Source organism: Mus caroli, unplaced genomic scaffold (genome assembly GCF_978045245.1).
Source record: "Mus caroli unplaced genomic scaffold, Mus_caroli_1 scaffold_14, whole genome shotgun sequence".
NCBI classification, from domain to species: Eukaryota; Metazoa; Chordata; class Mammalia; order Rodentia; family Muridae; genus Mus; species Mus caroli.
Window position 1 is genome coordinate 2,187,973 of NW_028227269.1, and position 27,265 is coordinate 2,215,237.

General features: G+C 49.5%; 1 protein-coding gene and 1 long non-coding RNA gene across 8 annotated transcripts in view; one reads left to right on the forward strand and one right to left on the reverse strand.

The window, feature by feature from the left end:
• Klhl29 (kelch like family member 29) overlaps positions 1–27,265 on the reverse strand; it is a 300,571-nt gene that overhangs the window by 14,373 nt on the left and 258,933 nt on the right. For all 6 annotated transcript variants that reach the window (XR_015045162.1, XR_015045161.1, XR_015045163.1 and 3 more), the window contains 3 exons: positions 11,097–11,235; positions 3,186–3,388; positions 1,849–2,108 (listed from right to left, as the gene is read on the reverse strand). Coding sequence is in view for 2 of the 6 variants with exons in the window: in XM_085830189.1 (XP_085686315.1) it covers positions 1,849–2,108; positions 3,186–3,388; positions 11,097–11,235 (602 nt within the window). In the remaining 4 variants the exon portion in view is untranslated. The remainder of the gene's footprint in view (positions 1–1,848; positions 2,109–3,185; positions 3,389–11,096; positions 11,236–27,265) is intronic.
• Positions 61–26,274, forward strand: LOC110307073 (uncharacterized). 2 transcript variants are annotated; one of them, XR_015045165.1, is made up of 3 exons: positions 61–194; positions 25,559–25,616; positions 26,170–26,274. It is a non-coding gene; the product is annotated as an uncharacterized LOC110307073 (long non-coding RNA). The 2 variants fall into 2 exon arrangements; XR_002379352.2 differs by lacking the exon at positions 61–194 and adding an exon at positions 25,289–25,419.

Genomic DNA, 27,265 nt, shown 5'->3' on the forward strand with positions numbered 1-27,265 from the left:
AGTCTATCCCTCTGCCCCTCCAGCCTCTCCTCTCCACACTCCATCTGTGTCACAGAGCCTGACTGCACAGAAGACTGCCAGGTGGCTGAAACCGGGAGAGCGGAAGCCTTTTGTCTTGCGGAGGTGTGAGAGTGACAGGAGCAAGTGGGGAGACCCAGAAGAACTTAAACGAGATGATGACTGTCAGCTGTAAGGTAACTGTGACATCTGTGTGTCCCTAATACTATGGCTTCTGAATAGTGTCACCTTGTCCCATCCTGGATTTTGGATGCTCTCATCCTTCATTCAAGGCTTTTCTTGCGCCGATGTGAACTTCCCCGGTGACAGGCAAACTCCACCCACTTTTGTTTCGTCCAGAGGCTGAGTGGCAGGAGTAATTGGTAGCCACTCTATACCATATGTTAAGCTTGTTACCAGAGCTGCACAGGCTGATGAGACCTGGCCTCTGATCTAAAAAGTGTTCACAGTTTTCTGGGTGATAGCTAGGGCTGAGGAAGGTGCAGAAGTGAGAGGTGGCACAGGGAGGATGATGTTCGAGGTGGAGGAGTTGGGACTTCTGTCAAGTGGTGGGAGCAGGTGTGGGGGCTGTGGGGAGGACATCTAGAGGCACAGGAGAGTGTAAAAGGACTTGACACTTGGAGAACTCTATGGGGTTTATTCTTGAGCACAAAGGGGTTTTTTTTTGGAGGGGTGCAGCACTTCGTAGATGGGAAACATGGAGATCAGGGTCTCTGGACAAGCCTGGATGAGTTCATACCACACTCTGGGCTGTGGATGTAGACTCGAGAGTTGTGGAAAACTGGCACTTACTGTGACTATCTACACAACTTCAACTCTTTTCTTTGAAAATAACACTTGCTTTCTAGAACAAACTGGTCAGGGGAGGAGCAGTCTTCTGGATTCTAGGGACTGGGTGGTGGGGTTGAGGTGGGGCAGGGGGCAGCTCTGTATCCTGTTTTACCTCTCATGCTTGTTCCCAATCTTTCCCTCCCCTCTTCTTCCTCTCTGCCTTCTCTTTTCCTCCCCTTTCTTCCCCCTCCCTTCCCTTGAGCCAGAGTCTTGTAGCCTAGGCTGAGGCTCACCTTGGAGTCAAGTTGGCCTTGAACCCCCAATCCTCCTAATTCTACTTCCCTGTCACCTTCTTTTTATGTCCTCTGAACCGTGATAGCCCTTGTGACCCAGCCCTTGACTTCCTGGCTCTGTCCTGGCTGCTTAGGCTCCTCCACCATTGCTCCCAGTTGTTTTCTACCCTGATTCTTCCAAGGGCTTCCTGCCGCTGCCCTGACCTTCAGGTCCCTCACTACAGTAACGGATGGCAGTCCCCTTCTGCACAGGGACTCCACTTGGGGTTTTCTGGGCCGATGATGGGCTAATTAGCTCCCTCAGACTTGGGCGACCATGTGGGGATAAGTGGGTTTTCTCTCCTCATGGGGATGCTTACTCTGGCTTTTCTGTCTCCTTTGGTAACTCATTTTCTCTCTTGTCATACATGTAGGGTTTTCTATGTCCAGAATGGCTCTCTACACACTTGACAGCCAGAGTACACACTCTGACCTCCTGGGACCCCATATGCCCTGGTATCCACTTTTCTGTGAAGGTCCCAGGCACTTCTCATCCAGACCGTGTCCCCTTGGCAAACTTGGACACTTATTCCAGGTGGAATGGAAGTCCTTAAGAGCCCTCTGGAGACAGAGTCTCATCTTTACCATTTCTTTCCCTGTGTGGAGGTGTGTATGTGTGTGTGTTTATTTCAGACTCCTCTACAATCCTTGTAGCCCTGCCCCCTTCACTTCCCTCCATCCTTGCAGCAGATCCCATGCCTGCAGGGACCAGGTGGAGCAGGGGTACCTGCGCACGTGTTGCTGGGTCCTTCTTGATCCACTTGATGACAGTCTCATAGACCAGCTCCTCGGCCTTGGTATTGAGGCTGTCATTGGAGACGTAGGCAATAAAGTCATCTTTAGAGATGCTGAGGATCTCCTCCTGGGCGGCCACCTCGGGGAAGATCTGCAGCGCGAAGGCCTTGGCCATGTGGTAGAGCTCACTGCACTGCATGGCCTCAGCCATGGCCAGCACTCCTAGACAGTTACTGGCAGTCAGCTGCTTCTCTGAAGGTGAGAGGGAATGGTCACTGATCCAGGAGTCCTGGAAGGACTCTTGTTCCCATCACTGTCCCTGGATCTTCCTCAGAACCCAACCCATTTCCTTGTGACGCTGCATCCAATATAGGTTGCCATTAGCCTTCCTCCTCTGACCCTGAGCCTCACATTCATTTCCTAGGTTTTTCTCTGCCCTGATTCATGTGGACCTCTTTGGAACTAATACTATCCCTGCAGACCAAAGCAGAAAAACCAAAGGTGTGAGGGATGGAGTGAGCTTCTCCCCTACCCATGGAGGGAGGGCTGTGCTTCGGGGTTTGGGGCTGTGCTATGGATAGTAGCCACATTGCGACTTATGATGTCTTCTATCATGGCAAACATGCCTGATATCACAGGCAACAGCCCTCACATATCAATCTATTGTCTCCCATGGCCCCTAGAAACTCCTATGGTCTCATCTAAAATCTGGGGCCTGGCTAGCTGGCTCTTTTGACGTTTGGCTAATAGCCCTTTCAGGTTAGAATGGAGTATGTGCCACTTTCCAGTGTGATGGCTCCTGACTCTTCTGGATTGATCGACCTCTTCACCAGGAATCATCTGATCTGTTCCCAGCATCTGGCTTTTCTTTCTGCGTACCACACCCGAGGCTGTGGGGTTTTCTGTGCTGCTCTCCTTGTTCCCCTGCTCCACAACTCCCAGCCCAGCTGGGCAGTACTAAGCTGTACAAAGTGAGCATGCTGAGTCTGGTGCGGGGGTGAGCCCCACACCAAGATCTATCTTTTGAAAAACAGCTCTGGGCTTCCAAGGGTTAGATGAGATGTTCTGGTCTGTCCATGCATCTGGGAATGAATATGTTAAAGGGGAACAGGGTGTGTGGTCTATTCATTCAGGGCTTAGAGGCCAGCTCAGAGTGAGTAGTGTGGTGCCCCCCCCAACCCTGCCACATGCATAGGATGTTTATACATCCTAGTGGCCATTGGTTCTTGCAAGGACACAGTGAGCCCTTCAATGCATGCCATTCCATCACATGCTCAGATGAAATCTAGATATCCTGGCACAATCTGGGGGAAACGCTGGTCAGCTCACCAAGAAAGGACACACAGACTTTGCAGAAGGTGTGAAACTGGAACTTGCTGGCCGCCTCGAGTAGAGTCTTGGCATTGGCTGAGTCGATGACCAGCGACCCCGTGTAGACAAACTCTAGCAGTAGCTCCAGGACATCAGCCTGCAGGTTGGAGAGCACCAGCTCCAGCTTCTCCCGGCTGCTCTGGCTGCTGTCCTGCACCGACCTAAGGCACAGAGACCAGGCTGTCCTCACCTGCTACCCTGCGGCCACTGCCGCTTCCTCACAGGGCCAGATCTCCCTGTACACCTCAGTCACGCCCCTTCATCTTAGGACTCAAAGGACACAGCAATGACACACCTGAACCTAATGACCTGACACAGGATCTGAAAGAGAAGGGTCTGACCAGAGGTGCCCCAGAGAACAGAAAACCCCGCTTAATACTACTCAGCATGTCCATGCAAAAAAGATGCAAATCAAAAAAGCATGAGCCGTGGATGGGGACGAGGACTAGGACTGGCCACAAAGGGAAACAATATGGTTCAGCTCCTTGCTGGACCTGGTGACTACACCAAATGGTACCGGCAAGCCCTGACAAGCACAGGGCAGATTCTGCCCTCACAGGACAGAATCTCCTCAGGTTAAAGATGAAGGCTCCTGATTGGCAGGCATTCTAGCCAATTAAGAGACTTCCTTTGAACATATCTTGAAGACCCAGAGCCTTGGAAGGCTGCTCAGGAAGCCCCCCTCCCCAACTTTCCAAAAATCATATTGTTTCCTTTTGGGCATGGAAGGGAAGCCCTTCATGACATTGCTTTGAAACTGAAGACAAGACGAGATAGACGGACAGAATGGTTAGAGCTAGGAAGTGGGGAGGGGAGCAACCAAGGACTTCCGCCACAGACAGCCAGCAGCCATGACCTGGGGCCTGGCCCGGGGCGGGGAGGGGGCCCTCCTGCCACATGGAACACGGTGTCAGAGGTCAGAGTGGCCTGCGTGTAGAGTGTGCATCGGGCTTGTGAACTGAGGTGGGGGAGCAGGGGAGGGACACAAATATATCAGTATGTTTATATCTGGTGTCTACAGAAATACAAAACCATTGCAAAGGCTCCTAAGGCCTGGCAGCCGCTCCCTATAGCTGGACCTGGAAGGAAACAGATCAGATGAACCGAGAACACACCAATACAGAAGTAAGGCCGGGAGGAAAACAAAAACAAAACCAAAAACCACCCAGAGCATTAAGTCAGGAGGCAGGTTTCTCAGAGGCTATCGACTTGACCACCCTGCTTGGCTACTCTCACCAGGCTGGCTTTCCTCACTGAGCTTGACCTGACTGGGGCTATGGCAAGGAAGTGAACTCCGCTGCCCACCCATGTCCACCCACAGACTTCTGCAAAAGCCAGGGGGCAAGACTCTTGACACTGGTCCCTTGGGTGCACCTCGGGCAGGAGTAGAGGTATGCCGATGTCTGGTAAGACAGGAGCTTGGCTAAAGAGGCTGGGGCCAGCTGCTGGGTGAGTGGACAAAGCACTAGCAGGGAGCAAAGGGACCTGGGTACCCTGTTTGACCACTGACAGGCAGATATCCTAAGCCTCTCAGGCCCTCAGCTTCCTATTCTGCAAAGCAGATGAGGCCTAAAGTTCTCTGAGGCTCAGTATTAGAGACAGCCCTTCCCAGGATTCTCTTCTACACAACAGTGCTTGCACTTCTACCGCCAGACTTCAAAAGCTTAAGGCCTTCGAAGCCCAGACACAACCGTCAGTGTGCAGGTTGCACTGGGACCCTGAGGCTGTGTTGATGCTTAAAGCTCCTTTTCCACAGTGTAGCCAGAGGCCCTAAGGCCTTGTACTTCTATGGCCTGAGCAAGCCTAGAAACCTGAGGAGCCAAAGTTCTGGCCATGCAGAGGGTCTGGGCTGAGGTCTTTTAAGCCCACATGTGCTCACTCAATGCTAGTTACTTCACACACATGTCAAGATGGATTCCCAGGCTTATGTGCCTTGGTTAAGTATAAAAATAGCTTTCAAGTACCTCCTAGAGACTCCATAAATCTTGGTTCTCCCAGGCCTCTAAGGCTATCTGGTCAACTTCTTGTTCTAAGACTTTGCTGCCTCTGTGTTCCTCCTAATGGCTTGGCCTTTCCTCTGTATGTCCTCAGGTTCTGTGGCAGTCATGTTGGGTTACTATGTGGCAGGGCTGATGGGGTCAACGTGGGCTGTTCACCTTTCTCAAGATTCCTTTCACTGTTGCCACCAACAACTGCCAGCCCAGTGTGTCCCTGAATCCTCAGATAGAGGAGCTCAAAAGAGCTGAGGTAGGCCTTCAGGGAATACACATGCGCGCATGAGAACACACACACACACACACACACACACACACACACACACACACACACATGCCCCTGGCCAACCCAGTGCTAGAATGTTGGCTATAAAGGGTTGAGGTTGCCACACTGCTGACAACTGTCTGTTGCTTCTCGAGGCTGAGCCTGGAGAGGGTTTTGCCACCTGCACTGCTGAAGGGCACCCAGAATGAGAGGCTATATACAGGAGCTGAAGAGTGTGGTGACGCGGTTAAATCAGAGAGGTCCTTGACCATAGAATACACGCCTGCGGCTGCTCCCATTGGGCAAATGATCTGCAGGAAGTGCTGGAGGCTCTTGGGACTGGAAGAGCTAGCCTTTCCCCCTTGGTTACCTAGGAACATGAGGCAGTGTTAAGTCTTTGTTAGTAACCTAGTTCAAGGTCTAGAGAAGGCATCGGAGTTTGGATATCCCCTTGGCACATAGGCGGTGTCTACTGGGTTCATGTGCAGCTTAGAGAACTGTAAGGGCTATGAAAGGCTGGCAACAGCTCTGTTTCCAATCATTAGATCATTGTGGCTCTGCTTAGCACTCGTTAGGTTTCCTCACTCTGAAGAGAGGTCTCCTAAGGGACACCTCACCTGATCCATAACTCTGATCATAGCTATAATGCTGCATTCTTCACTGGTGTGAAGAATACTTTGTCCTCCACTATATTTTGAGCTGGTTCTTGAGTGAGCTGGGGGGCTCTAAGGGTCATGACACAATGGTCCAGTGCTGTACAGAACCACAGAAATAGACACTATCATGTTGTCTGTGGTTCTCATGCCTGGGAAGATGGCAGAAGTGTGGTGCCCTAGCCCACATAGTGTCTGGGACTAGACATCGTATGAAGTTACTTTCTCCCAAGTGGAACTATCCAGGAGAATTCAGGTTCCTAGGCACAGTTGCTGTTCAGCAGGGCTGGGTCTATAGATGTGTCAGAGATGCCTATCTTGGATTAGTAGGATCTTGGAGAACCCTCCTTTAGCAGAGAACTCCTGCTGAAGGGATAAGGTATTCTCTCCCTTACTTGCCTGTGTGGCCAGATGTTTGCATGATGCACACAGGAATTGGGAACTCTCTGGAAGTGTAGGACAGTGGTGAGTGACAGACGGCTGGCATTCCATTCCACCTGTCAGATGTGATTTCTACCTTGCCCCATGTCATTAGCTTCAGAGCATTGTGTTTGGGCACACCCAGGTCCCACTGGGTCTTGTGGACCCCGGCAGGCCTTGGACCACTCTTTGAGAGGAGTTCTGGTCTCTATCATTCTGTTGACACCCAAGAGGTGTCAATTCCTCTTCTTGTTGGTTTGTTTTCAAGGCACACATGTGTATTCTTGATGAGAAAGGGGACAGGCACTTGGGGAAAGAGGCTGCTGTACCTGAGAAGTACCATGTCAATTGGTGAGGTGTGTCACTGAGTCAGTAGCTACTCTAGCTTCTCACATCATGGCTGAAGAAGGAATGAGAAGCCCAGAGTTTAGAGTATCAGGCTCGGTGAGAATCAGGTTAGAAAAATCAGTGACTCCATTCACTGTTTTCATTCAGTGCGCAATGAGGCTAGGATTCACATGTCATACCTGATCCAGTAGGCTTTGTGAGGTAGGGGGTTTAAGCTAGAGGTGCCTGCCATGCTCAGGTCTCTGTCCTCTTTTTTATGATGAGGGACAGCTTTTCTCAGGTGCTGAGAAGGGTCAGTGAGGGCAGGAGACGTGGCTGCCATCTTTTGAGAAAGATGGTCATGGCCTCTATGATGCGGCCTGTAGCCTGGCCAGACAACCATTAAGTGGATTAATGTCTCTGTGGCACCTGTGCATCTTGAAAGATTCATGGGCCAGAGAAGAAAAGCCAGGGTGGACTGTGCAGCCTAGGGGTAAGATATGGCTCTAGACCTGGGACTCCAACCCAAAGGGTCCAGTATGTGAGCACATAAGGGAAGGGTGAGTACCCCATTCATCATCCAGGGCAGTGTGGTTCATCCCTTTGTCCCTCCTCACTGTCCAGAAGCTGTGCCCTCACCCCTTGTCTTTCATTTTCCCTCTGATCATCCTGTGGCACTCAGGTTGGTCAACCTAAGGTCAGGTGGAACGGGCCTGTGGTTCGGGTTTGCCCTGGCTTGCTGCTGGTCTCCTTCACTCATGTCCAAGGGCTTCTTGACTCCAGGCCTCATCTAGAGGATCCAGTCCCCTTGCAGGTCTGCACACAGTGCCTGTCTTAAAGTGCCTCTCTCTTGTTCTTCTTGGCAGGCCTTGTGGCCAGTGTTCCTAATATCACATGTAGACTCTACACACACACACACACACACACACACACACACACACACACGTATGTGCACACTCTCTACTTGTACCCAGTGTCAGCTCAGAGACTTCCCTTCCCTTCCTCACTGAATTTGCCTACAAACAGCACATTTTGGTTTTCTAGGTTAGAGAACGGAAGCTTCCATGTCAGACAATATGTATATGTTACTTAGATGTCCGAGGCATTTACTTCAAGATCCTCATCTGTAAAATGAGGATTCTAACTGCACAAGCTACTTAAGCTAACGTATCTGTAAAGCTCCTTGTCACCAGGTGGCAATCTTGTCAAGGAAGGAAGTGGCGAAGGATGGCTTAAAGGAACTAGCTCATCTATGGAAGCATGTGAGGAAACAGTCTGGATAGTGTAGGGCCTTGGGAATGTGGCCAAGAAGTGGAGGTTTCAGGGACCTGACTGAGGTCTCTGCTCAGTCTTATACTGATGTTGTGTGTGTGTATGCGTGTGTGTGTGTGTGAGTTTCATGCCTCCCTTTTCTGACCCATGTATTCTTTGTCTCTGAGGACTTTGGGTAGGCTCTGGCGCCTCCTGTTTGCAGAGAGGAGTAAACAAGTGACTTAGCTTCCTGTATGCCCCTCCTATGGCTCCAGGAAAGACAGTCACACTGAGAATGGGGATTGAGCAGTGGACACATGACCTAGGTTGGTGGCAGAAAGGAACTTAGCTTGAATTTCCAAGTCTGGGGTGCTGGTACAGAAAGAGGGTAGCTCCTGCTCTGACAATGCTCAGCAGGGGCAGGTCAGGATTGACTCATCTGATCCCCGAGACGTAGACTGGCCCTACTTCCTCAACCTCACATCAGTCCCTGAAAAGGAGCCCCTGGACCACTTTATCCCTGAGAAGCTATTCCAGGGCTTGATGCGGTGGGGTCTGAAATAGCATGGTGGCATCAGCTGCTCTCTGACCATGAAGAATTTGGGGCCATGTGGCTCATAAAGGCAGTGCCTTCCTGTAAAGATCTTGCTTCACTCCTTCAAAAGCCTTTGTTTGCAGCCATTAGTATCAATGGTAACATGTATCCCATGGCCGAGACAGAGAAAGGGAATTCAAAATGGCTACACACAAACAGCCTTCAGTTTCTCCTTTGATTCCTGAAGGTACTCCATGCATGCTGAAGGTCCTAGACCTCAGTCCTGACTCAGTCAGATCCATCTGCCTTGTCTACCCACCACTAGGGGACTTGAGTGCCCTTTAAGCCCTGAAACCACGTCATGTCATGCCATGTCATGTCATGTGTTTTTTAGGCTACCTTCCCCAGCTGACCCCTGACCCTGGATTGTTAACCACCTCTCTTCCCTTTTATGACCTTGATACCTTCATTTCTCCCATTTTGGCATCAAACTCGTGAAGCCTCTCCAGGCTGGTCTTGCCCATCCACTGACTGTCACCTTCACCATCATTTGACCAATATCTGGCTTACAAATTGTTAAAGCCTGAGGCCTGGGAGCAAGGGTTTGGGCAGAGTGGAGTCTCAGAATGAGTGGCAGAGCCAAGTGTAGGACCCAGGTCTCCTGGCTCCTAAGGATTCTCTCTCCCAGAAACTACTTGGATGGAGCGCCCATCCTTTCTCAGCAGGGCAAATGAGGTGTGTGGGCCCCCTCTTCACTCTTATAGCAAGTCTAGGAGGCCAGTGGGGAGTCAGGGTCTGCTCATATCTGCTTCTGGGGAGGCAACCTATTCTTGCCCCTGGTTCATACCTGTTTGTGTCCTACCCTCCTTGTCTGGAAGGGTCTTTCTTCTCCTTTGCCTATCCAAGAAGGTTCCCACCTATTGGGGGGTCATCTTCCCTGTTGTGTGCTGGAGTTTGGCTCTGATTCAACTTCAAAGGTAGTTAAAGACTTTTAGTCCAGAGCTGGATCACTGCTCTACATTAACCTGCTCTGTAGGCCATCTGGATCAGGGTCCAAGGTCCCAGATTACTTAGCTGTGTCCCTGCAGCCAGGTGCTAGCCACTGCTCCACAGAATTTCCTAAAAAGAACCCCTGGGCTGAAGAAGCCCCTGGACATGCCTCTTTCCCCGAGACTTATGCCTCTAACCCTTGCCCTCAGACCCAGAGAACCTAAGTGTGAGGGCAGGAGACGGAGTCGTCCAGGAAATGGGATGTCACAAAGAGCCTGCCCCTCCTGTGTGGCACAGGGCCAGTAAGGCTGAGTGGGACCTCACACACAGCCAGCGGCCTGGCTCTATGCCAAAGGACACAGGGGATAGGAAAGGAGATGCCAGCCAGTGTGCCATCCTGAAACAAAACACAGTCGCTCTGGGGTTAGTTGGCAAGTCCAAACACAGCATTGGGAAGCAAGCAGAGGTCCTGTCTCCCATTCTGAGCTCTGTCCAGGCTCAGCGTCCGCCCCGGAGAGGCTGCAAGGCAAAATGAGCAGCAACATTAATCTGCTGATGGGTGAGAGAAGTGTGAGCGTTCGTTACCCTGGGCTGGCCCCTCGGCTGCTCTCCCTCCCTAAGGAGCTAGCAGGTCGCCCTGACAGCTTTGCAAGGGTATGAAACAGCCCCAAACAATTACTTGTTTAAATCAACAAAATGGAAAAAACGAAGATACTCAGGCACCATTAACACTGATTGATCCAGGTAGAAATGGCCAGGTGGAGCCAGGGTGGGCTGAGGTGGGGTGGAGGCAGAGAGACCGTGTTTAGGACACACCTGGTCTGCACTCAGTGCCCAGTGTTCAAGTATGAGGCTTGGCCTACACACTCGTCTCCCTGATTCAGGCTGGGGGAGAGCAGTCCCTGGGGTGCCTGGTGTCCCTCACTGGGATTATCTGCTCAATATACTTTCCTGGCATCATGGTCACCATCAACAGTGGGGTGATGGATCTGGGGACCCTGAGGGATGGAGTAGTGTGTAATGGTCCCTTAAAATGGAGTCTATAGTCCTCTTAGTCTCAGGGAGGGCTTGTAATCTGCTAAGAACATGGGGTTTGGGTATGTGGGGAGGAGCCTATTATGGGCTAGCCCCTGGTGGCCAGTGAGGCAGTGTGTGGTAGCAAGGGCAGTGGCTGCTCTGAGACTCTGTGTGTGTGTGTGTGTGTGTGTGCGTGTGTATACATGTATGTATGTAAGTGTGTGTATGTGTGTGTGTGTGTGTGTGTGTGTGTGTGTGTGTGTGTGTGTGAGGGCACTGGGGAGGGGAAGGAGAGATGGCTACTGGCTCTGTGACAGGGAGTCACACTTCAGGAACCTGCAAGAGAGGGGGAAGAAAAGCGACACAAAAGCGTCCTACGAAGGACCAGACCCGACCACAGCTGGAAGGAAGGCAAACCTTTGAATCAGGTCCTTGAAATACAAGCTGCAGGAAGCTAGAACATTTTGGTGGACTTCAAACTCTCTGCCTTCAACAACAATTTTCAGGTCTGTAAACGCTTTCGCTCTGCGTTGCTGGTTCAATTCCTTCAACATTTCTGCAGAATAGAGAAGACAGACAGGGCCAGGTTCCCATTAAGAGGTTTTTAATTTTTATTTTTAATTAATTTTTTTTCAAGAAGTAGAGAAATAGAAAATACTTGATATTCTTTCTTGGCAAGGCTGGCTGAACACTGACAGTCAAAAGAGGTCACAAACAAGCAAAAACAAGCAGCCACTGGGAGGGGCCACATAACCAAGGGAGTAACAACTTAAAAAAGCAAAATAACAAAACAAAACAAAAAAGTATCAAACCCAGGTACTGAAAGATTGGGAAGTAGGCTGGGGAAAGGTTCCCATACTGACAATCAGAAACAGAAAATACATTACCACAAACAGCTTTAAAAAAAGACTCTATCCTAGAACCATGGAATAAGGTCTCTGAATGCCAGTGGTCCCAGTGTATCAAGTAAAGCATGGCTTTGTGATGCAGGATGGGTGGGACATGGTCTAGAGGAACAAAACCCATAAGCACTGTAGAAACAGCATCCCTTCTGTTAGACACTCAAGCTGTGGCGTGGAACAAGTTTCCTGGGTAGGGCAGACAGAGAACAGAAGGGCCCAACTAGGGCTTGGCAAGTGCCTCCTTCCATCTCAGGCTTTCACAGACTTCTGGGGTAAGTAAGTGAACAGTGGTATGCGCTTGGGTGGGGTGTTTCTTTGCATCAGCCCCATTTTTAGGCTGGCCTTCCAGGATGCCCTGCCTTGCCTGTGCTTTTGATGAGAAGTTGGTTTGCAGCCTCTGCAGGTCTTAGGGAGTGGCTGGGAATGGGAGGTGATTATATCTTGCCCCGATGTATACCTACCTTTGCCTGGAGTCTTGGCCACTGAGGCTGGTATAGACAGAATACAGGCTTGTGGGCTCCAGACCTAGGGAGGTCAACACCTTCTCCCAGACCCACCCAAGTGCTAGAAGGGAGGAGGAGAGAGGAGCCTACCAGTTAGCCCATTTAATTAAGGCGTTCTTTCCCCTTTGTTGAGGTTAGGGCCTTTAAATGGACACTGCTCACTACCTCCAGCACATCTGGCTGCATCCAGGACTCCTTATCCTTTGCATATAGTGGCTGGACAGCACATTAGAGTCCTAGATCCTTGTGTCAGGTGACCTAGACTGTCATTAGATAGGTAAAGGGAGACAATGAGAGAGAAGTCCTCTTACCATTGTCCTAAGTTCTCTGGGGCTATGCTTAGTGAAGCTGATTTTCTAGAATTACTCTCTGGTGTTTCCTACCTCAAGCCTGAATGTAGGGTCAGTACCACTTAAGTGCTGAGAGTCCCCTAGCCCTAGTTCTTATTCTGGATTTGTCACAGGGTAGTCAGGTGGCCCTGGGCTCATCTCAGCCTGTGGCAGGTCCTCTATGTCTCTCTGAGCCTCTATATTTATATCTGTCAACAGGATCCTACTTCTGTCTGCAGAGATCAGCAGGGTCACTTGATGTAATCCAGCTTAGGGATGGCAATAGGATCAGTGGTCTTGGCAGTCCAGCAGGCCCTCCTCCACAAAGGTACACTGGCTTTGGGTTCTGCCAAAGATGAAGGATATGGGTCCCAGAAAACATGCTGCATGTGGGGATTGAGGTGGTGGAACTGTCCTGAACCACCTGCCATCATGCTGAGCCATGGACTCTGTCACTCCGTGTTAGGTTGACTTGCACTCTGGGAGAATGTCTTCAGCTCTGCATGTGGAATACTCTGGCCAGGCTCTCCAACTTCAGCAGGGCACAGAGACGAGACTGGAGAGTGTGGGGCTGTGTGGCGGGTTATAGCTGAAGAGCAACAGGAACAGCATAGTTGGCTAGTAACACTACATCCTGAGAACCGTGCCAAGGGGCTGCAGGGGACTGTGTGCAGAAAGTGGCGTGGTTGGGCTTGTTTTCCAGTGATCTGACAGAGAGGAAGGAGGAGAGGGTTTTAGGAAATCCAATGGGAGGCAGGAAGACTCCCGACAGTCAGAGACCTTGATTTTGAAGACAGGTGTGAGGGTGAAGCCGGACTCTGCCTTCCGTGAGATACGCAGCCTGGAAAAGCTGAACTGGATTCCCAGTAACCTTGCTTGTTGAGAGTTAATGATGTAGCAGATGGTCAGTACCCACTGTGCCCGGTGTCACTGAAGTAGATTCAAACTACTGTTGATGGTGGAGCCCTTGTGTGATCTCACTGAAAGATGAAGAGGTGGCCTACTGAAGACTGAAGGGCAGAGACAACATTTGGGCCACAGCTGCCATGTAATAGGAGGGAGCAAGGGAGATCCGAGAAACGAGGGGAGGAAGAGCTTGTAGAAAAAGAGTCAGTAAGGTGCAAGGAGCGGTGAGAGGCCTGGGGTGGAGATCAGCCAATGGGACTCAGGGAGGATCTATGGAACCAGGCAGGGCCCATGTAAATTGTGACTCTTAGATGCTCACAGAGCCTGAGCTGAGTGAACCTGGTGGATTACGTCATTTGTGAGCAAAGCGAGGGGTGGAGGTAAGAATGTGTGTGTGGGGGGATTCCAAACTTTTAGAGCTTTACCATATTTTTAAAATGTAGAAGTGTATGCGCATGTGCTTGTGCATGTTGTGCGTGGGTACCTGCAGAGACCAGAAGAAGGCATCAGCTCACCAGCAGAGAGTTACAGGCAGTGTGAGTCTCCTGGCATGATGCTGGGAACTGAACTTGGGTCCTCTGGAAGAGTGGGTGTGTATTCTCAGCCACCCACCTGTCTCTCTAGCCTCCGGGTTCTAGTTCTTAACCTTGATTTGTCACAGGATAGTTAGATGGCCTTGGGTAAGTTACCCCTGCCTGTGGGGCCTCCAGTTCCTGTAGGACAAAGTAGCTCTGTGGCACCCTGGTCATTGTACTGTGTTGGAAAGCAGATCCAGCTCTGTGTGCTTGTGGAGGTAGCTAATGCTGGGGCCAGGCCAACATCCCACTCCTGAACCCACTGTGTCCTGATGTTTCAAAGGTTTTCCTTACAGGTCAAGGTTCTGGAAAAGACTCTAGCTATAGCCTCAGTCCGAGCCGCAATGCTGGCTACACCAGGAACCTCAAGCCCTGCCCTAAATGTGGCAAGGTGGCTGGGACTGAGGTGTCGCCTCTCCACATGGATGCTTTCTGTTCTCTACACCTCCACCTTCTCAGAAATCTAATGTAATAGCTGGGGACGATTTTCACTTCCAGAAGAATTTTTCAATTTATGAAAGTGCTCACCAGGGGATTCCTTTGCACAGCAGGCCCAGTGCCTTCCAAGTATTGATCAGTTGGTATGTGCTTGCCTCTGCCTGCAGTATGCCAGTGGGGACGGTGGGCACCACAGTCTATACTTGTCAGGAACACACCCTGGATCCGCAGGAGGAAGCCAGGACCTACTGTCCTGGGTGAACGATGCTTGGATTCCTCACCCTTGTCTCAGAGCAGAATAATCCTCCTGAATTTTTGAGGTGTCTTTTCTAAACAGTCCAAAGAGGACGTATAGGGAGGGCTGGTATAGGGAGGGCTGTGGGGGTTGGGGGGAATCTAGAGTAAAGGTTCAGGGTTCCTGGCAGTACCCTGCATTTGTAGAATTTAGAATGGGCCAGAGGCCCTTGGACCCTCCCCAGGAAAGACTCAGTACCATGTAACTGAGGAGGCTGATAGCCTGAGCCCAGGTAGAGGGCCACAGCTTTGGCCTCCATGGCTACTGGCTGGCATCTTGGGGCATTTCTTGGTCTTAGCTTTGAGTGGAATGCCCCCATCCCATGCTTATAGGATTAGCTCCCCTGTGCCTTGCTTCCCCACTGCACATTAGGGATTCTTCTCCCATAAGACCATCAGGCAGAAAGCACATGACCAGAGAGTGCTTCCCCGTTTCCAGCCTGCTTTCTCCCAAGCCATCTCGGCTCCCCACAGCATCCAGCTGCTGGCCTCTGGTTAAATAAGCCCTTCCAGAGTGAGCAAAGGCAGAAAGGTGCCCTTGGTCCTCAGCTTCTCTTCCACTTCCCCCTTCCAGTGAAGCTTCCCCAGTGCCCTAGACAGCATCCTGCTTTCAAACGTGTTCCCCTCTACCCAAGGCCTTTCTTATTCTTCATTTGGCTGCTCACCATTGGTTTTCCATGGCAATTCTGATATCATGTGGTCCCAGGCCTCCTTGCCTCTTTCTTCCTACAGTCCCTCCCTCTGTTTCCCCATGTATGTTCTTTCAGCATCCTGAGCTACCTTCTTTACAGCAAACCGTGCCTTGTAATTATTTATTTACACACCTGCCTCCTGTACCAGACTATACTGTATTTATATTTTTACCTGCAACACTTAGCTCACTTGACTTGTGTTCAACCCACACAGTAAGTTGAAAAAATTCTCTACTATCAAGAGGCAGAGGTCACTGAATTGTGGCTGGCCTTAATTTGCTTTGGAGCATAGAATGCAGTAGAAAGGACCTTATATGGGTGTCAGCCACAGCATCAAGGGAATCTGCTTGTTTTAGCTGCCTCTGGAGGTCCTGCTGGGGATAGCCTGCTGGAGGATGAGGCAGCATGGAGCAAAGGTGAGCCACCCCAGATTGTCATGTAGACTAGCCAGCCTCTGCCAGTATCAGCCTGACCTAACCTGCACATTGCCTAACCAGAACCACAGCCTAAATAAGCCAGGATGTTTGAGAATTGCTGGTTAGCTCTGCGAGAGCCACTCAATTCAGAAGGGGAATAAGTGACAGGCTCAGGAACTTGGAGCACTTGCCTCTGTCAGTTTTCCCTTTGTTAGTTTGATGTGAGGTTAATTTTTAAAATGTGGAAACATGGGCTGGAGAGATGGCTCAGCGGTTAAGAGCACTGACTACTCTCCCAGAGGTCCTGAGTTCAATTCCCAGCAGCCACATGGTGGCTCACAACTATCTGTAATGGGGATCTGATGCCCTCTTCTGGTGTGTTTGAAGACAGCGACAGTGTACTCACATACATGAAGTAAATAAATAAATAAATAAATAATCTCTAAAAACAAAATGTGCAAACATTCCATCAAGCCCATCTTTCAAGTGTTCAGTTCAGTGCTGGTAAGCACACATATACCATTTTACAACCATTTGCTAGCTTTTCTTTCCAAGCTGGAACTGTGTATCTAGGAAACAACCACCCCCCTACTCTTCCTCCACCAGCCCCTGCCCACCATCCCACTTCCCTCTCTATGAGTTTGACTCTCCTGGAGACGTTGTTGTGTAAGTGAAACCATATACATTTGTCCTCCTAGGATTGGCTTATTTTACTTGAATGACTTCAAGGTTTGTTTTCATTGTGCGGTATGTCAGAATTTCCTCCCGGCTTACATCCTATGGTAAGTAGATACCATTTTAAAATCCATTAATCTGTGAGTAGATGCTTTTCAGCTGTTGTGACTGATACTCCCAGCCTAATTCTTCCACCCAGTTATGGGTATCTCTAGCCACTCCAATCTTCAGCTCCATTATAATCGGTTAGAATGAAATAACCCCATAGACCCAGCTTCCAAGGAATGCGAGGGACCAGGGGGTGCTAAGAGGGTCTGCCTGGAGCTGCATGCCTTGTTTAGAGGAGAATGAGACCACAGGCAGAACCAAGACTGGGAACGAAACTGCAGCTAAACTTCTGCATATTTTTCACCAAATGACACAAGTTATTTGTCACAGACTAATGGGCTCGTTCCAGCTGGTCTAGAAGGGCTGTCCGATGTGGTAATAAAGAGAAAAGGGTGTCAAATATTAAAAGGTAAAGAATTCCAGTGTCTTTGCAGCAGAGAAGCCCATTAAATCAGAGCCCTGAGAAAGGTTGCATAGCCAATTTTTTTTTTTTTTTTTTTTTCAGAGCTCAAGCAGGAAGCCAGCGAGGTGATAAATGTCCCTGGTCCCATTGGTATTTATGACACATACATGATAAAAGACCGGAAAACATTATAAACTCAGAGCAGCTGGGAAATACACTGAGAAAGCCCAGTGATGACTGTGTCATGCACACCCAGAGGGTAATTCATCTGGGAGCAGGGATGCTGGATGTGTGCTGACACCGTGGGGACAAATGAGAGCTTTGCACAAACAGCCTCCCCATTGGACGCTTTGTACAGCCACACCATCCATGAGGTGCCCAGAGCCAGCTCCCCTGACAGGATTGCTCAGGAATTATTAGTCTGTGCCTGGAGAGGGTCTGACTGGAGAAACTTGATGTCATTGCTGAGTCACTGCAGTCTGCTACCATGACGAGACCCTTTCCTCCTCGGAGGTAGGAGACTCGGGCTTTACTATTCAGCTCCTCTCTGAGGACTCACAGAGACTTCCTGGGTCTGCTCTTCTCTTTACAGCCTCATCACCCCTGCACATTCCTACCCTCTGAGATTATACCTAGCATGTCCTGCTCTTTTGACCAAGTCCTACTTAAAGTCTCACAAGTCCTGTAAGCCTCAGCTCTAGCAGCATCCTCTAAGGAGTCTCAAAGAGTCATCTCAGTCACATCATGCTTTGCCCTCTCTGTGCTCTCATGAGATGTTGTTGATGTCTTAGTATTGGATAGAGACCATGGGCTGCTTCATTCTAGAGGACTCTACCTGTTGTCTACCTGTCTCCTTTCCAGGCTGCGATCTGAATGGCTTGTCTCTGCGGTTCTGGAGTAAATGGTATTATGTTTTGCACGTGTTTGTGATTACAATTCAAGTGGATTACAGAACACATGGGGAGGTGTGGAATCAGTCAGAATGTCCTTAAACATGATTAAATGGAACGAGTAGAAATGTCTAGTATGTAGAAGTAGATGGACTGGTTGTAGAAGTGAAGCCCTCTCTAAGCCTAAGAGATATAATTGTTAATAACAACTGTGGTAGTCCCACAATTTGGGTGATGTATATTGCTAAAGCACTGCCCCATTCATGACTTAGATCTTTGGGAAGAGATCAAATTATTCTGTTCTGCTCCAGTTGTTTAGAAGAGCCATAAATGACCTTTGTAGGAAGGACTAACTACCTCAGCTGACACTGAGGTATAGCTGCAGCCTGTGGCCTTGACACACAGTGGCTAGACAGAAGCCATCTTTTTTTTTTTTTTTTAACACTTCAGCTTCTAGCTGCCTAGATGACAAGGTTTACCCAAATGTAATCCAACAATCAGTTGCATGCATCAACAGACCATACCCGGGCGAATCAGGGTGGGCATTCTTCATTTGGGAAGGGATTAGGGGAAGGCAAGGGCAGAGGGTTGTACTAGTCACTCTCTGTTGATGTGATAGAATATGCTGAGCAAAGGCTCTTCAGAGGGTTATAATTCATCATGGTGGACAAGGCATGGCAGCTGGAGCGTGAGGCGGCTATGGCAGTCAGGGAGCAGACTGATCACATTTTATCTGCACATAGGAAGTATGGAGAGGGAGAGGGAGACGGAGACAGAGGGAGGGGGAGAGGGAGGGGAAGGGGGAGGTAGAGAGAAGGGAGATAGGAGGAAGAGGAGGAAGAAAGAAGGAGAGGAGGGGAGGGGAGGGGGGGAGAGAAGAGGAGAGGAGAGGACAGGAGTAGCTAGGCTATAAAAGACCATCTCCAGTGATGTTCTTCCACCAGCAAATTTCTACCTCCTGAAAGTTTTCATATTCTCAAACAGCACCTCCAACCTGAGAGCACATCTTCAAATATATAACCTATGGGAGACATTTATCACTCAAACCACCACAATCAAACCACCCAGATCCAGATCAGGGACCCTAGTCAGATGGTGGCTTCCACTAAAGGGTGGTTATGTAGATCCTGAGGCTGCAATGAGGGGAAGTACCTGGCTAGGTTAATATTAGCAGCAATTAGACCTTCCAGCCTTCACTAAAGATGCCTGCTCCCTCACTCCCTCTCTCCCTCTATCCCCTCTTGATTTTTCAAGACAGGGTTTCTTTGTGTAGCCTTTGCTGTTCTGGACCTCACTCTGTAGACCAGGCTGGCCTTGAACTCAGAGATCTACCTACCTCTGCCTCTTGAGTGCTGGGATTAAAGGAGCCCCCCCCCCCCCCCAGCATTTGGCTCATTTTTCTGCTTGGAGGGAATCTGAGAAGGTGATATTCTGAAATGAGAGGAGTGAAATGTTATGAAGGTTCTATGTTGAGAGACATCTGAAGAAGGCCAAAAGTGGGGAGAAGCTGGGTGAGGTGTGAGGTCAAAGAACAGAGGTGTGAAAGAGTCTACAGAGGAACAGAGGTGTGAAGGAGTCTACAGAGGAGAGGTGGGACTCTTGGATGACCACCTGGAGCGTGGAGAGCTACACTTCAGTGAACTGACAGATGATCCAGATCAGGATGCCCGGAGGCTATGAGGGGATTGCAAGTGTGCATGTAGAGAGTGGAAGAACTAGGTGGGAGACTGAGGCAGAGGGGCTAGCAGCAGCCAGTGGGGACTTATGAAGTAGAGAGTCCCTATACTCCTTATATGACCTCTCTAAGAATAGAGCTTGGTAGCAAGGGAGGATAATGTCTCAAAGGACACAGGTCCTAGTGACAAACAGAGTGTGAGATTTGGATATGGTCCCAGGGGTTGGATGGAGATGGGAACCTTACTTTCATTTTCTCATAAATGCTCTCATCTTTATGAAACTATTTGGCCTTCATTGTCTTAACTCACAATTTACATTTCTTTCTCACTGATCGATAGACTTTTGGGAGGTGGGGGATATAGTTCCTCATTGGAGGGACTGGAGTTAAGAAGTCATGACAGTTATTTGGGGTCAAGAGAAAGAGCCAAGTTCAGGACCTTGGAGAGAGACACATACCCAGTAGTCCAGACAGAAGGTAGACAGCTAGGGTGGTTAGGGAGCAGCCTGGAACAACCTAACACATCCAGGGCTGTGGATGAGACTAGGGGACTCATAGCTCCTTCAGAGGCTGATTGAGACTCTGAGTTCTATGAACTTGAGGTGGTACAAGTACCCACTGGTGTCTTCATTAAAACAGGTCTCCTGTGTGCCGATACTGAGGATATTGGGTGTGTGCCAGGGACTTGAGTGAATGAATGATCATATATGCATCCCTGGGGCAGTGCCAGGTTTATTGGGAGAGATACTGATATAACTATGCCAACAGGGACAAGCATTGAGCAGAGAAGGAGACAGCTGCTTCTGTCTGAGGGTACAAGGGAGGCACCATGGTGGGATGCTTGTCTAGTAAAGACTCATGGGAAAGCAAAGCAGAAGTACCCCAGGTGGCTGTAGTGTAAATTGAGACTACTCCACAGTTTGAAAGGGCCCATGGTATTCCATGAGACAATGACATCATTGGTGGCTTTTATGGGCAGGTGACCTAGGGAAGGGTGGCCAGAAATCAAAGAAATAACTGCTGCCTATGTCAAATGGAGAGCTGAGTGTACATGAGGTAGATGAAGATGTATCTCAGTGCTATAGACTTTGCTTAGAATGCACACAGCCCTGGCACACTGAGTGATGCTCACAGCTGACTCAACCATGGCCTGAAGTGCACTCATGGGGCCTGTTCTGGGCTGGGTCTTGGAGGGAAAGGAGTCCAGGTTCTACCATCAAAATCGCCCATTGTATGTCACTATGGGGTCTCCAAAGGACTGGCATTATGGTTGATCTAGATCTGTGGCCTTCAGTTCCCCCCTAGTCTGCAGCCTAACTCCTGGGCTCCAGCCACTGCCTTCCTTGTGCCTCTGTCAGAGCTGGATTCTGTGGCTGCATTCTTTTGACTACAGACATGCAGTCTTACTAGCTGAGGTAATAATGGTATACTGACATGCTACTTACAGCAGGGCCTATGGATGCTGGCAGAACACAGGTATGCAAATGGATGTGTGCACTTACAGAGGATGGGAGGCTTAGCTTGGTCTTCAGAGTGGAGCTTATTACAGGTAGAAGAGAGGGGACTTTCTTTTTTAAAATATTTTTATTAGATATTTTCTTCATTTACATTTCAAATGCTATCCCAAAAGTCCCCTGTACCTTCCTCCTGCCCTGCTCCCCTACCCACCCACTCCTGCTTCTTGGCCCTGGTGTTCCCCTGTACTGGGGCAGATAAAGTTTGCAAGACCAAGGGCCTTGCTCTCAGAGGGGACTTTCTTAGTGACCTGCATGTGCAAAGACCCAGGGCCATGTATGACTGTATTCCAAGTATGGACAGTTGGTGACAGGGATGGCAAGAATTGAGGCTCATGATACAAGTTGATGTCCCCAGGAAAGGTTAAACAAGCTGTGTTAGGGAACCTATAAATCTTTAAATGTTTAAGTGTGTGTGTGTGTGTACATACATATGTACATACATGAGTGCAGATGTCCAGTAAGTTCAGAGAGTGTCAGATATTCTGGAGTTGGAGGTACAGGTGGTTATGAATTACCCAACTTTTGGGTTCTAGGAACTGAACTCAAGTCTCTTTAAGAGCAGTGGGCACTCTTAACCACGGAGCCATCTTCAGAGGCCCAGGAACCCAGAGATCTTAAGCCTAGAGATGGAATTAAGAGGTTCCATATGACCCTGGGCACAGAGAGTGGGGGAACTGGAAGCTATGTATCTGGAGAGATGGAACACCTTCCAATAGTGACTCCTGCCAGCAACATGAGAGAGCGGTGAGGAAGATGCCTGGTCTGCACTTCGGAGGCTACAGAAGAGGACTCTTCAGGAAGCTGAGGCAGAGGACTTCCAGATTTGGTGTAGAGCTTTGCCTCAGGGGTTTGAGAAGTCCATGACTTCTGTCTCCTTCTCTAGCAAGTATAAACATCTTTCCCCAAAGCATAGTTGGGAGTTGGTACAGCCATCACATCCTCCGGTACAGCACAGCTCCTGGCTGGAGATAATGGGCTTCTGGGTCAGAGCTGAAAGCAGGCAATCTGTTTCTCCTGCCTGGGACACAGTGGCTGGATAGCAACCTTGGGCAGAGGAGGCCTGTAAGGAGTGCTGCTTCCCCACTTCATGTGCCTGGGCTCCTCAGTCATTGTTAAACACACTGTCCCTCTTTCTAATCCAAGGCCCTTCATCTGCCTGTCTCCTCGATTCCAACACAGCTGCATGCATTTGAGAGGAGTAGGTACAGACCTCAAGAATAGGTTAGAAATAGAAGAGTGACAAAGACCTGGATGGAGAAACAGTATTCCCACCTAAGGGACAGATAGCCCAACAAGCAGGGATGCAGCTTCAGAATTTAAATTCTCATACTATGTCTCACAAACCTTCATTTTGTTAGATTCTTTTGTGGGGATCTGGTTCCTCAAAGATCCGGCCACTTAGGTTTGGGAAAGCCAGCCACCTATTCCAGTAATAGAATAGCTGCCAAGAAAGCGCAGAGATGGGGAGAGGGCAAGCAGAGGAGACAGAAGAAAAGGTAAATTCTTGCACAGGTCTCTTGCATCTGCTTTAGCCCAAGTCATTATCCCCAAAGCATTCTGACAGCTACCATCCCAGCAAATAAATCAATAGTTTTAAAGGATTTGCAAGAATTAGTGAACCAGAACTGAGAGTGCAATCAGTTCAAGTATCCAAGTAAACAGGGAAATGAAACAGACCCTGGATGCCAGGGGCTCATAGCAACTCCAGATGCTATGGACAGGGAATTCACAGCAGCCCAGCAAACTGGGATTGGGAGATAGAAGGGGAGAGAGTGTGTGTCTGTATGTGTGGCTCAGGCGTAAGGACCCTTTCCTGCCCACCTGTGTCTCCACAGTCTCCTAGGAAACTGTCTATCCCTGATTCTTCATGCCAGTCCATCTCTCTTGCTGTCTGTAGGCAGGGCAGGTCTGGGAACCACACCTACATTCTGACCTTTCAGGAGGTGAAAACCTGGCGTCTTTTCTAGTTTCTCACAAAGCTAACAGTCTTTTTATATCATACAAGTCATGTCTGCTGTCATCCTAGGAAAATCAGGGGATCTTATTAATTAAGCACAGAGAAGAAGGTGGGGTTATATCTCCTGTGGCTCAGGGCCTGTAGGGCACTGTAGCCAGTGGGAGAACACAACGGTGGAAGAGGAACCCGTGCCTCATCAGCTGGGGATGGACCAGCTCAGCGTGGGTGCCAGCTCACACATCCCACCCATCATACTGGCTACAATCTACAGTTTTTTGTTTGTTTTGTTTTTTATCATGTGCTAAGGTAGCTGGGGTTGGAAAGATCAGCAAGGGGCTGTATTGACACTCCCTCACTCTCCCAATGTTGATTTTGCCCTTTTCCCAGTGTTCTATGTCAATCCTGTCTTCTTTCCATTTCTGTCGTCTGGGCAAGTGCTGGTGGGTGGAAATGCTGACGTTTTACTATCTATCTGCAATCATTGGTCACCAAAGCCATTCTGGACACAGCCGCAGATGGTTTGCTCCAACTGGCAACCTACGGTTAAAGAGCCCAGGCACAAGGAAGGAGGCCTGTTTGGGTACACAGCCTGTGCCCTTGGGCCCTCTGGATCAATTTCCCTAGCCTGCTATGCTTTCCCATTAATATTGGATTTAACCATAGCTCTTTCTGCCCTGCTCATTTTCCTGCAGGTCTCTAGCTTGGCCATCAGCTTTTCTTGGGAAGCTGAACTTAGCAAACTCTAGATACTAAATGCACAGATCTACCTTTTACACATGCCTGGGTTATAGTTACTTAATAGTTGCCAGCCTGTGTTAGAGAGCCTAGACTTGTACACATACCTATGTGCACGGCTCTGAGGACCTCTGCATAGGGTGGGATAGATGTGTAGGCCCTGACCATTGTGCCCAGTTAGCTGAGGGAGGTCAGAGCATGCACATAGAGGAGGGGACTGCCTGTGTTCAACCCCAAATGCTGGAAAGATGAGCTACAGTATATACAGGTTGCACAGCTTTTATAAAGCATCAGTCTGAGCTGGGGCCTATGTGAGAGGGAAGACACAGATTGACCCATGGCATGGGAAGTGAAGAGGGGGGACCCAGTGTTCTTGGAGGCATGGCCCAAGATGGACCTGGGCATGAGACTCACCTGGAAACTTAAAAAAATGACTGATGCTGGGTGTGGCTGTGCACACCTTTAATTCCAGAACATGGGAGGATCTCTGTGAGTTGATCTCTATGTAGACCAACCTGGTCTACATCTCAAACTCCAGGAAAGTAGACAAAAATAGCACAGAGTGTTGATATCTGTCCAGCTCTAGTGCTTTTAAAGCTTATTATAAATATAAAAGGTTGGTGTTTTCATTTGGGAACGAAATGTTCTTAAGGTGGTATAGAAACTACTAATTAATATTTACAGAGCTCAGTGTTTGGCTAGTTGGATAGCCAGCTTGTTAAGAGGAGTCCCTTCTCCCTTGCTCTGGAATTGCCGGTGGGGTGCCATGCCCATCTGGACTCTTATGTGGGTTCTGTGGATTTGAACTCTGGTCCTCAGGCTTGCACAGCAAGTGGTTTACCCCTGGGCCACTTCCCCAGCCTCACAGGCTTTCTAAGAGCTCCTCAGGGGCTTCTAATAAACAACAAAATTAGAACCTCTGCTCTCACAGCTGTGAACGGCTGTTGGTTTTGCCTTTTTTATTTTCACTCCCCAAGTGTCCAGAGCTGCTCCCAGACTGCAAGGACATTTACTGAAAAAATAAAATAAAATAAAATTAAGGAACGACAGCTCGACAGCTCCAAGAGGCAGAAATTCATGCAAATGAATGCAAATAAATACACACTTTCATACATATGTTTATGCAAATATTCTTGTGGTCCTGCAAATCACTCACTTGCCTGCAAGCAGCCACCTACAATTTCTTGGTGAGAACTCCAGGCAGGGGGCCTGGGTTAATGACAAGTGGTATCATGACCTCCCAGGATGACATATCTATTAGCAAACTCATTTCCTAAGTCCTAGAGAACAACACTGAACTGAGCTCTGTCCACATCAGCATCTCCCCCAGGCATGCACACCCCACTGCTTACTCAAGGGTACAGGTGAGGGGAGGAGCAAGAACAAATGCCCAATGGACATGTCAAGGCTACTAGGCTATGGTCAGAGAAACCAGCTAAGGCAGCGATGGGTACCTAAAAGCTGCGGTGAGGACAAGGACTGGCTGGCTTTGGCTCAGTGCCAGTCTGGGTAGGCTGGCAAGTAGCTAGGCTTTTGTCCTGCTTAGACAGTGTGTCCCACTCATGTTGTCTGTATGATGGTATCCTACAGCTCATTTGTCTCAGCGGGGGGCACACTTCAGAAGAAAACATAGTCTTGTCGAGATCACAGCCTGGTGCCCTGCTGCACATCTACTTCTCCATCTGAGGTGGCACACCTCTGCACATACCCCGAGTGCTGCCCGAGGTGAGGGGAGCTGGGCAGGTGGGAGTGTTACCAGGTGAATCTAAAGCCACTTGAGTCTTGTGTCCTGGCCTTTGGGGATCCTAGATCAGCCTGCTTTGCATAGCTTTGGAATGTCACACACAATTTGTTCTTTTTCCAGATCCCACATCTGGGAAGTGGATGCCACAAGTCTTTGGAAGGCTTCGGGATGTTGGAAGGTAAGATTGCCAAGGGGAATCTGGGGTCTGTTTCGTTCGTTGCACAGTGGGTGTTTAGTACTTTCCTGCTGACTGGCAGGAGGAGGCGTTCACTTCATCTCACCCTGCCTTAGCGCCTGCTTAGCTCTTCTTAGTCAGATAACCGGGGGGAGGGCACGCTGTGGGCTGACTCTGTTCTGGTATTCAGGAGAGAACAGATAGACCACAGCACTTGTGTCAGAGAGAGACAGCAGCACTCTCAACCCATTTAGCCTGGTTAGGATCTCTGTAACTAATGTCTCAGTAGAAAGTAGAACTGAGCTCAGAATTCAAGTATGATCTGCGTCAGCAAAGACCTGTTTCAGCAACCCTTCTGGATCCCTGTGATATCCACTCGTCCATCCCTGACAAAAGCTCTGTGGTGGGTTGAATGAGAATTGGCCCCATAGGCTCACAGGGATTGGTACAATTGGGAGGTATGGCCATGTTGTTGGAGGAAGTGTGTCACTGGGGGTGGGCTTTGAGGTCTTAGATGCTTAAGCCAGGCCTAGTGTGTCTAATTCTCTTCCTGCAGATCCAGATGTAGAACTCTTAAGCTACTACTCCAACACCATGTCTACCTCTGTGCCACCATGCTTTGTACCATGATGATAATGGACCAAGCCTCTGAAAGGATAAACCAGCCCCGATTAAATGCTTTCCTTTATAGGAGTTTCCATGGTCATGGAGTCGAAACCCTAAGACACTCTGTGCTTCTAGAGCAGAAGGAAGGTCCACCATGTTAGGCTGTAAGACAACTCAGCCTTGCTGACCTCACAGGTCATTCATTCTCAGTTCATGTTGGCTCAACAGTTTCCATGAAGAAAGCAGCCTTTACACACAGGAAATGACTTTCCAGAGGACCAACTGGGTCCAGCTCTACCACCAGTCAGTTGCCCAGCCTCTGGGAAGGCCCATGCCTTTGTGGATACTGGCTCTCTCCTCTTTATTTTCTCTGGCTGGCTTAAATCCAGTTTTAAAGGGCAATTCTATTCTTGAATTATTTTAGGCTGACCCTTCACCTCTTCAGCTTTTCTGGGCTGTTGAGATTGGCTGCCTCCAGTTTCACAGCTGTTAAGTGATAAGGGACATAGGAGATAAGGTCCCTCCTATGGAAGGGAAGGGAAGGGTAGGGGAGGGAAGGGTAGGGGAGGGAAGGGTAGGGGAGGGAAGGGAAGGGTAGGGTAGGGTAGGGGAGGGGAGGGGAGGAAAAGGGAGGGGAGAGGAAGAGGGAGGGGAGGGGGAAGGGGAGGGAAGGGGGAAGGGAGAAGGGGAGGGGAGGGGAAGAGGAAGGGGAGGGGGGGAAGGGAGAAGGGGAGGGGAGGGGAGGGGAGGGGAAGAGAAAGGGGAGGGGGGGGGAAGGGGAGGGTGGAGGGGAGGGGAGGGGAGGGAATGGGCCTGAGGTATGACTTGACCTTACCTACCTCTTGACCAAAGACAGACCACCTCTGAGGAATGCTGAGTGCCTTGTGTCAACTTCTTAGCAGTCCAGACCATCTTTGAGCAATGAGGCTACCTTACTTAGAATCTCAGGACTCCTGGGAAGGTAATTTGGGGCACTACTGTCAAGAGTTCAGACCAGTCCAAACCTTAGAAACCTTAAGAACAAAGAGCTGATTTTATATCTAGGG